The sequence below is a fragment of the Anarrhichthys ocellatus genome, unplaced genomic scaffold, assembly GCF_004355925.1.
Source record: "Anarrhichthys ocellatus isolate YVR2014 unplaced genomic scaffold, GSC_Weel_1.0 scaffold133, whole genome shotgun sequence".
NCBI classification, from domain to species: domain Eukaryota; kingdom Metazoa; phylum Chordata; class Actinopteri; order Perciformes; family Anarhichadidae; genus Anarrhichthys; species Anarrhichthys ocellatus.
In genome coordinates, this window is record NW_022280163.1 from 261,364 (window position 1) to 272,206 (window position 10,843).

The 10,843-nt window shown below is 44.8% G+C and overlaps 1 protein-coding gene across 6 annotated transcripts in view; it reads left to right on the plus strand.

Moving 5' to 3' along the window:
- The window catches only part of LOC116399861 (kinesin-like protein KIF13B), a 32,500-nt gene extending 25,499 nt beyond the window's left edge, over nt 1–7,001 (plus strand). For 4 of the 6 annotated variants that reach the window (XM_031877297.1, XM_031877298.1, XM_031877299.1 and 1 more), the window contains 7 exons: nt 50–127; nt 268–324; nt 714–807; nt 1,048–1,169; nt 3,400–3,465; nt 4,414–5,785; nt 5,874–7,001. In XM_031877297.1, coding sequence (XP_031733157.1) covers nt 50–127; nt 268–324; nt 714–807; nt 1,048–1,169; nt 3,400–3,465; nt 4,414–5,785; nt 5,874–6,124 — 2,040 coding nt within the window. In that variant the 3' untranslated portion in view covers nt 6,125–7,001. The remainder of the gene's footprint in view (nt 1–49; nt 128–267; nt 325–713; nt 808–1,047; nt 1,170–3,399; nt 3,466–4,413; nt 5,786–5,873) is intronic. The other 2 variants (XM_031877300.1, XM_031877301.1) reach the window with 2 other exon arrangements.
- The last annotated feature ends 3,842 nt before the right edge of the window (nt 7,002–10,843 follow it).

Genomic DNA, 10,843 nt, shown 5'->3' on the forward strand with positions numbered 1-10,843 from the left:
TGTGTGTGTGTGTGTGTGTGTGTGTGTGTGTGTGTGTGTGTGTGTGTAGGAGGTGGCTGTGAGGGAACAGCTGGCAGTCAGAGGCAAAGCTTCCAGACGCTGCCTGAGCTCTCCAAACATCAACCGGGTAAGAGAGTTCAGAGTTTGACTCCTGCTAACTACTAGATATGTCGGCTTCTTTGTGTTGGGGGTTTTGTTCGTCGTGTGTCTCTGGTGTTAACCTGTCTCACTACCACCCTGGCTCTAACCCTCTAACCCATGAACCAGCTGTCAGCCAGCAGTCTGGATCTGTACTCCTCTACTCACAGGCTCAATGACTTCAAGGTGAGTCACATAGATCATGTCTACTAATCTTCTCGTTCTGTCCTCAAGGTCCGTCTTTCACATGAATCCTCTGATTGTGTCATTTTCTATACAGTAGTGTAGTGTCCGTTTGAGAAAGAATATATGGTTAATATTCAATATAGATACTTTCTATATTACTTTCTATATACTTTTCTACAACTTAAAACACTTAGAGAGCAGTGATTCCCGACCCGTGGTACTTGTACCTCAGGGGGTACTTCTGAAGATGTGTGTGTGTGTGTATATATTATTACATCTGTAGAGGACATCTATCAGTGTCGTTCCAGTTCTTTCTGCTCACCAATAGAGGCTGTTAAAGGTCACAGGTTATGTTGAGCCACATGTGTATTGTCCTCTTGTATGTGCAGGGCTGGGAGAGCCACCAGGACCTTTCTTTTGTGCCTCCTTCATCTAGACGCACACTGCCCAGCTCCATTTCCCAGAACCTGAGCCCAGAGACAGGTACTGATACAACCTTTGTCTTCTAATGGATTCCTTCTGTCGTCCTCTTTTTGCTTCCTTTGATGTCATCAGCTCCGTCTTTGCTTTATCCTGTGGACAGGATCCTGTGTCTTCTTTGCCCCCTCCCCTCCCCTCCCCTCCCTGCTTCAAACATATAATCTTTTCCTCCTTTCCCTCTGCCCTTGTTGTCTCCGTCTCTGCTCCTGCAACCTCCTCTTCCTCTCTCCTCACCTCCGTCAGTGCATTCAGGCTTTGCTGCGTCTTATCTCTCTCCAGTGAAGGCCGTACCCAAGCTGCTGAAGTCGCTGCTTCCAGGTGGGAGGGGAGATGGTTGGGACCAGGCTGCTGTCCATCATCAGCAGGTACACTCACTCTGGGTTTAAGCCTGTGTTCTGCACTCCGTCTTATCAGGGATTTCAACTTTACATGCATCACTGCAGCATGAATCTAAATATCCCCTCTACTCATCAGCAGCTAGTCCTAGTTCTCCTTGTTGCCATGGAAACAGAGCTTATGTAGATGGAAACACGAGCAATAAACAGATAAAGTAAATGTAAATGCCTGTGCCCAAGATGAGGGGTTTCAGAAGGAGATAAACTTCCTCATAAACAAGTAAAACAAACTGTGCTTTAGTGTAGACCACATATCACTTCTTTAAAAACATAACCCGTGGCTATACTCACTATCTATCTCTATCTCTATATCTATCTCTATCTCTATATATATATATATACACACAATATGTTTGAAAGATTACATCATTTGCTGCTTAATTTTTGAAAAATGGAGATTCAACTTTTTTACCCTTCGATTGGTTTAGAAGAAACATTGTATTTGTAAAAACTAGTTTAAAAAATATGATTTGTATATTTAGTGTCTGTGGTCTGACCCATCTTTAAATGGAAGAGTCCACCTGCTAATAAGATATGAAAATGCTTCATCCAGCTAAGTTATACAAAGTAAGGAATCCCTATTAGCGGCATTATGAATACCAAAATGTAAGTATTCCAATCTTTCTGATGAGAACCAACGTAACTGTCGTTCGGAGCCACTTTGACACCCCCGGGTCTCGACTGTAACTGTCTGCACATACAGCACCAGTGATTGACGGGCCGTACAGTGTTAGTGATCGGAGCAGAAGCTCCACAAACAGCCCCCACTGAGACACAAGCACTCTGCGTGTAGAGGAGGGTTCATTTAGGAGCCTCCTCACCCACTGATCTCCAATCACGTGCCAGTCGAGACCCGGGACGTCCGCAGCTTCTCGTTGCAGCCCAACACCACGGTGTCTGCTTCCACTGATTGGAGCCTTGAGCCGCGGAGGGGAAGCTCATCAGGGCACTGGTGCGGCGGTGTTCGGGGGGAACGGAGCCTCGTTAGTGCATTGTTTGAGGCCGTCGCTCTAATGAGCGCCACCATGCCTGCCACAGGTGTTTGGAAAGGTCGACACGGAAACAAAAAGTCGTGTTCTGACAACATCAGCAGGCTGTTGAGCTGTTGGTGTATCAGATGAGTGCTCGAATGTAACTCTGATCTGAAAAACACTCAGTGCAGTGGATGGATTGCCTTTGATGACTTGAAGTCTTGTCTCGGACAAGATCCAAAATCCTTCACATAGATCTGACTGTTTTCATGTGCTGGATACATTTCTTGTTCCCTATTCAATAAACCCAGCGTGCACCTGTCCCTGCTAGAACATTACGAGGCAGCCGTTCTTCTTCCTGGCGCGTTGTGTCCACTTGCAGGTCTGTCCCGAGCCAGAGAGGGACAGGATAGACGTGTTTGACCTGCTGTCTGATGGTGGACACGGCGTCCCTGTAGGTCTTCGTCCTGCTCCGAGCCAAAGCACAAAGACACCCAATCAATTCCCCCATGAGAGCCACACAATCATCCTGATTCATATCCTCAGTCGAAATGTCTTGATTTATTAAACATCAGACACAAGAGCCTCTTCAAAAAAAAAAAATTGGCTAATCACACACGCTATTGATTGAGCTGGCGGATCATATGGAGTGTTGGAGGTGACTAGCATACTGAGCAGGGATTCATGCTTGTGGGTGCAATCATAATAGTTTTTACCCGTTTATCATGATTTTTTTCATCTGATGAACAGATATTGTTATTGCACTTTCTCCATCTCATATCAACATCTTCACTGCTGATCACAGTGACATCTCTCCTCATATATTGTGCCGTGACAACACACATTTGTGCAGAGTTAATATATTGGAACAGATGGCCGAGTTAGTTATTCTGGTTTAGTATTCTGTGAGGCTGTCGGAGAAAGCAGAAGAATGTTCAGCCCACAGGATCTGACATCCTTCCACTGTTGTAGGTTCTGTCTCCCCGTCACAAGCGTTAGAATGTCCTCACAGCAGCTGATCCCTCCATGCACTCCGTCTAATGAACAGGTTTGGGAATCTACAGGCTTTTATGAATATCCAATCTCCAGGTGGAACCGGACCGAAATGACACCGACCTGCTCGCGATCACATCGTGAAATCTGCTCGACAAGCTTTCAGCGCCGATTTGCAAATGTAAGATTGTTTTATTTGAAGATGTCATTAACGGAGCGTTCCCTTTGTGCCGCAGAGTGTGCCTCGCATCATGGTGCAGTCGGCCAGTGTTGAAGAGGGCTTGAGCAAACATCAGCAGCCAGTAAGTTCTCCAGACCCACACGGTGTGATAGAGTATTTACCAGGAATACTGCAGGACCGCACGTATTTCTGATGCATGGTGTGGTCATACCATCAGTTTGTGTTACTGAGCAGGAACTATTGAATCCAACAAAACACTTTCTCAACAATATTACTCTGAATCTATCTGGATGGTGCTTAACATTGAAGAACTGTTGCACTTATCCTGCTGTTATTATTTTATTGTATTGTTTTCTATTTTGGCGTGGCGTCGGTTATTTTTGTACTTTGTGTGACATTTCTCTTTTTTTAAATTATTGGAAACAAATGAGAGCGATAGCGTTAGAATCGGTTATGTGTAGCATTAGGTTGGTAGAGGTCTCTCATGATGCTCTAATCAATATTTTTAACAATGGATCAAAAGACTGTCCTGTGAAAGAACGTCAAAATGACAAACCCTGGTTTTACATCCCACAACTTCACCGTTTTGGTTGACTCTCACGGCTCTCATCAACGTTGTTTTCAGTGTAAAGCGCTCCATGGTCAGCACCAAACAACAGACAGACGAGGTTAGCAACTAGCTTGTGACCATAGTGCAGCGTTCAGCAGCTAGGAGCCAGATATTTCCCGCAGGAGGTGGAAGAGAAGAAAACATTTGCCAGCTGGACACGACTCCAAATAAATGTTTTTTTCATATCTGTATCAACTTCTCTAGGATGTCGTTACCCTTTTGTTCATGCTACACCCCATGTGGCCATACACTCAGGTGCAGGTCTAAGATATTCAAATCAGTGATTCAGACCAATTTATCTGTGATTCTGGTCTAATGGAGAACAATGAAAGATCAGTGTGAGTGCGCTTCAAAATCACCGCTAGAGTGAAGAAACGGTCAACACTGTCAGGCAGGGATTTAGCCTTCTGCTGCATTCTGAGTCACTAATACCTCTGTTGCTATGTTTTCCCCTCATAGGTTGCCATTGAGGAAATCATTCTTCCCAATTTCCAAACCGAGAGCCCCAGATCTATGCCCCTCCCACCGCCAATCATCCCGGAGACAGAAGAGCCCGCCCTCAGCCCGGTGAGCGAGGCGTCGAGCGGATACATGTCGACTAGCCTGTCTACAGCCATGCTGTCAGACGTCTACACGCTGAGCTGGGACCTGCCCGTGTCATCCGGTAGCAGAACCAACGGCTTTGATGTGGTGCCCAATGAAGAGACGCAATGTGACACTTACTCAGAGTTTATCCATGTGGACCAATCGGAGCCTTGGGAGTCACTGCTGGTTTTGGACGATGAGGCGGCTGAAGAGAGGACGGACTCGCCCGAGTCGTCCAAACCAGACGACACTCCATCGGATTCCAACCTGAAGAAAGAACCTCAAGAACCTGATCAGTCTCTGTCAGCCCAGTTGATGGAGCAAGGAGAGCCTGATTCAGCTGCAGAATCAGATTTAATATGCCAGACCAAACAAATGCAAGACTCAGCCATTGACCACATTGGATCAGAACAATTAGACAATTCAGAGCCACTTAAAGATTCATTGTTAGTACAAGAGAAAGAAACCAAGCAGACAGAATCTTCACAGACAGAAGAACTCGAGCTAGCTGCCACAGACGAGACCGAAGCTGAAGTGTCTGCTCAAGAGGTTCAAAGTCAGTCTGAAACAATCGTCCCACAGCAGCCCAAACAAGACCAAACAACCCTCAACAGTGCTCAAGATCCAGCTCCACATCTGGTCCCAGCTGTGTCCGAGGTCCTGGCTGCGTCTGCGTCCGCGTCCGAGGTCCCAGCTGTGTCTGAGGTCTTGGTTCCAGCTCCTGCCCCATGTGAAGAGTTGGTTCTTCTAGCTCTGTCCAAAGAACAAGCCACTTCTGAGGCCTCAAACCCAGGTGGCACCTCCATGCTTACTTCATCCTCAACCACAGATGAGGTCCAACAGGAAACACCTGCCAACGTATCAAAGAAAGCCACCTCAGCCGCAGCTCCTTCTCCGCCCAGTGTTCAGACCCTCAAACCTGATGCCTCGGTGGCAAACCCCTTCAAGATCCAGAAAGTCAAGTCTTCAGACCTCAAGTCCTTCCATTGTATTGTGGGCGTAGAGGAGGAGAAGAAGCCCGCACAGGTGGACCGGACCAGCAGCCTCAACCTCTCTGTGCCGATGGAAAGCCTGGAAATCATCTCAGACTCTGAGGAAGGAGATGCAGCTGCAGTTCTTCCCGACTGGCTGAAAGAAGGGGAGTTCGTGACTGTGGGGAACAATAAGAGCGGCACCGTCCAGTACGTTGGACCCACGGATTTTGCAGAAGGTACCTGGGTGGGCGTGGAACTGGAGGTACCAGCAGGTGAGCACAACGGCACCCAATCCTGTTGCTTCTTGATGCATTCTACTTATCTCCATCACCAAACGTACCTTTCTCTGTCTTTCTCCAGGAAAGAATGACGGCTCAGTGGGAGGCAAGCACTACTTCCACTGTAACCCCGGCTACGGCGTGCTGGTGAGGCCGGACAGGGTGAGCCGGGCCGGTGGCAAGCGCCGCCGCCAACAGCAGAAACGCCGTAGTGCCAACCTGTCCGGATCCAGCCCCAACCTGGCAGCCCTCACCGCTCTGGCCAAAGGCGAAGGTGGCGGGGCATCGACCGGCCGACCGAAAGGAGAGAACCGCAAGTCGTGGAACACTTGAGAGGATCACAATCAGCTGAGTGGCTAACTGTGGCGCTCACGCATGCAGCAGCTGGTAGACGTGATTATAGGGTAAGCTTTCAGATCGACTACAGGCTTCACTGCATCTGGTTCTTCACTGCAAGTTTGGGAGACTAAGGTTGATCCAGTTCACACTGCTGTGATGGGAGAGAGAACCCTCTCACCATCACATGTAGTACTGTATCACACCTGATGTACTTAGGAATTTAAAAATACTGTTTTATCTAGAAATGTAGATGTAGATGTTTTGTCGATGCAAAGAACTTTTCTCAGATTCATTTCAAAGGACCGTCTCAAAATCAGCACATCTGTTCTTTTAATGTTATTGCGCTTGCCAGGCTAAAGAATGTTAAACTAATCTAAACTCCAAAGGTCTCACGACACCTTCATGTGCTCATACTGTATTACACAGCTGCATGGATTGTATTGACTCTTGGTATCGGTAGTTTTATACTTGTGCCTTGAAGTAGAACGACTACTCAGCCGACGTGCCTTAGTGATGAACCACCAGCCTGCTGTTTAACTGGAGCTCATTTTGGCTCTCGAATGTGTGATCTACTGTTTTAGAAAAAAATGATCTTGCACTCACTTTTCTGACAAATTCAAACATTTTGAATCAACTTATGTGTCAAGATTGATTGGAAGTGACTTGTTTTTAAATGGAATTTTTTTCATATTCTGTGTGCACGGGGATACTTGAGTTATGTTGGAAAGAATTGGTATTAATTTTTGTTTGGTGAACAAGATATTTTATACTATGCCTGAATGCTTATTTATTTAAAGATGAAGACATATCGATGGTGAAAAGCAAAATCACCTTTTTATATTGTTGAATAAATTTCATTCTGCTCTCGTCATCCAATGTGTGATCTTTGTAGAAAACAATGAACACAGGAAGTCTCATTGATATAGCTTTATTCTCTTGTACATTTTATATATATATATATACACACATATATATATACACATGTATACATACACATGTATACATATATATATATATATATATCATACTAAAATAAACACGTTAAAAAAATGAACAAAGAAACTGTACAAAAAATGTATATATACTACATCTTAATTACAGAACAGTCTACTGTCCAAAAAAGGCACTAAATTCTGAAATGGGCAATACAGTAACTTTGAACATAACTAGATTGGAGATTGATACAACAGCTTTCAGTCCTCTTTATATATATTGGGATGAAGTGGATGGTGTTTGAAGGACATGTAGACCCTGACGCACCACGAGAGGACCCCCCCCTTCAGAGTAAGCTCTACCGCCCGGCTCAGGTTTCATGTCTCCACCGGAACCTTCTCCAGCACCTGAGGGTTCTTTCTTCCACCCCATGAAACATCTGTCGAGCCTGAACGCTCGCACCAAATACTGCTGAATTTTTAAAAAAGCGTGTACTTGCTAATTGGGCCGTGGCATCTCACCCACTGAGGCAATTCATTCAAAAGTGTCTTCTAGTGAGAGGAGAACCTCTAAATGCACTCTGTGACGCCTTCCACACGCGACTTATTCCACTGTTTCTAACACGCATGACCGTTTGCATGAGGAGACAACGTCACGCCAAACTCCAGAGAATAGATCTTCAAATGGAAAAAGAGGTTTGCCTGTTCTATCTAAAGGACATTTATTTTATTAGAGTGGAATGAGAAGGAACCGCCCAACGGCATGCTGGGTACATCTCGCTCTCAGTCACTCGCTACAGTATTAACGCTGCGCATACTTTTTACCTTGAGTACATACTGCAGCTGCCCTTACAAAGTATACGTACTTACAATAAGGACATAATACTACGCCTTGACCTTGCTCATATATGCTGACTTGCCTACTGCAAAATGCGAGCAGTGGCGGTAGGACATCCTGGTACTTTTGGGCATACTGCATTTGACATCCTGTGTATTGGGACATACTAATATGGTAGTATGGGCCACCGCCAAACGGCATGCTGGGTACAGCTCGCTCTCCAGTAAAGAGAGACCGGATATTCTCTGGACAGTTAAGTCATTTTCTTGAATATCGTTCATCCGATCAACTTCACACTTGGCGGGTGTATTGCTGAGGAGCCGAGGAAGCACAGTGTCGAGTGTGAAGTCGGTCCGATGAGCGGATCTCCAGAAAGCTGTGAGCAACTAGTCCGTTTAGAGAGAGTACTGCACTCATGACGAGAACTTCAATAGTATCGCAACGAGATGGAACTCTGCATTATATTTTTATACAAATCTAACAGGAGTCAGTCTCTAGTCATAAATAACGGAATTGTAGTATTCATGCTGAATGTAACTTTCTCTGAGCCATATTTATTATGCGTGAAATCAGACATTTCCTTCTGGAGTTTGGTGTGGCCTGGTTTCATGATAGAACAGCACACACTGTGGTAATCACACCAGCCCGTCACAGCATGCTGGACATTTGACATTTTTTAAGGAAGGGAAGGTCACATGTTAAGCTTCAACAGCAATTCTTATTCTAAATAAGGTGCATGATTTTTCATCTTTCACAAAACAGCTTACAACCTCCGACACACACAGGGAGACTGTTGTTCAGTCAGATAAGGGACGACGCACAAGAAGAAAATAAAGGGTTTCAATGATCATGGAAAAATAGGTCAGGAGAAATTAAAACGCTCGATTAATTTAACAATAAAAGCATGTTTCATTTCAAAACATACGTCACTTTTTTGTACATTACCATTAAAAAAAATGAGTATAAATACATATTGTTTTTATCTTTCAACCCTTTCTTTTTGAACACAGTTCCCAGTACCGAGTCACTGTATCCGCAGCTTCGTACACACAGAAGCGGTTTATTTAAATAGAGCTTTACTAGACTACAGACCAGGGCTGGGAGCTGCTCTACAAGCATGATCCAGATGATCTGGAACACCATTAATGTCCATATTTGGCTATTTAAAACATGAGGCATTACATAACTGCTTTGTAGAATATTTTCCCAGTTCTACAAAACCACCACTAAGGCCAGGGTTGCCTTTACAGCAACAGTTTGACATTTGGAGAAATACTTGCTGAGAGATGAGAAGTGATACCTCTCATGCCTGTATGCTAAATACAGTTGCAGGGAGGACACAGCTAGCTTAGCTTAGCATAGCAACTGAAAGCAGGAGAAAGCGGCTACCCTGGCTCTGTCCAAAAGGGATGTAATCTGTCAACTAGCACCTCAAAAGCTCACTGATTAACACACTATATCGTCTTTATAAGTATTAAAAAAGGGCAAAGAAATTGTTTCAGCGCATAAGCTTTTGGAAAACTTTACTCTTTCTTCTCTTTTTTTAAACTTTTGTTGTATGGCTTTAAGTAGACGGAATATAAAGGGTTAATTAGTGAGCTCTAGTTAGCTAGCAGGCAGATCTGTTCAACCTTTGGACAAAGTCAGGCTAACCAGCTAAGCTAACTGTCTCCCGGCTCCCGCTTCACATTAAGCGTACAGACAGAAGGATCTCTGCTCAGAGATTGTTTTGGGAACGTTAAAGCGCTGCTTTTACCTCTAGAGGCTCTGTAGATCACAAAGTGTCCCGAGTGGATTTAGTCTAATTTGACACCACGGATATATATATAAAAAAAAAAAAAAAGAAATCTTCTAAAAGCACATTCTTGAGGCTATTATAAAGAGGCAGCGTCACAGAACAAGTAGTAAATAGCGTCAGGGTATTTCGACGTTATACTTCTAATACCTGTACCGACACAGGCCTGCTGTAGAGACAGAGCAGTTGCAGACAAACGCCATCTTCAGATCAGCTCAGCCTCCTAGCTCGTCTTTTCCTTTGGCATGGGTGACGTTTAAAAACAAAGCACAAATCCCCTTGTTAGACAGCTTAAGTTTGCTTGATTATCACATTGACCCTAAATTTGATTCTCGTAGCCTCGAGTACTTAACGATAGTGTCACTGGGAAGCTAAATAGCGAGGCAAAATGATTGTATATCCGGTAAAAACACGGTAAAAACACACAGAGGGAGATGCAGGTGAAAGAACTAAAACTACTGCTGCTGTTGGATATAAACCTGAACATTGATTTAGACTTTTTTTTAATTATGCATACTAAAAAGTTTATTGTTGTTCCTTGTTCTCAGGGAGAGAAAGAAAAACTTTAAAAACCTGCTGTGTACTGCAAAAAAGTAAAGGTGCAGTTGTTAAGGCCAGCCTCGAGGTTTAAGGCTACTTCTTTCTACAGGTTTTCATCCAACAGCAGCTGGACTGCAGGAGACAAGGAGCCGCTCCACTGAGAACTACAGGAGGGGGGGGGGGGGTCAGCTGATGTGATCCCTTCTCATGAGAGAAGGTAACTCTCAGCATCCATCCTTCACCGGACAATAGGACGCTGCACGATCAAAGGGTGAATCCTGAGGGGTACGTAGGTAGAGTGTGGCTGAGAACCATAGGAACCATATATATATATATATATTTATATATATATGCTATATATACAGTACACGTTACTATTCTGAGGTTGACGCTGAGGTGAGATAGACTGAGGGTCGGCTCAGACAACTAGGCTGGACAGGGAGAGGTATCCTGTGAGGAAATAGTGTGTTCGGGGGGGGGGGGGGGGGACGACACACAAATCACAGACTAGGGTCACCATTTTTGGGGGGTTAAAAGGCCTGGATTGCCCCCTTTTCTTCTCAAACAGCCCCCACTGAGACACAAGCACTCTGCGTGTAGAGGAGGGT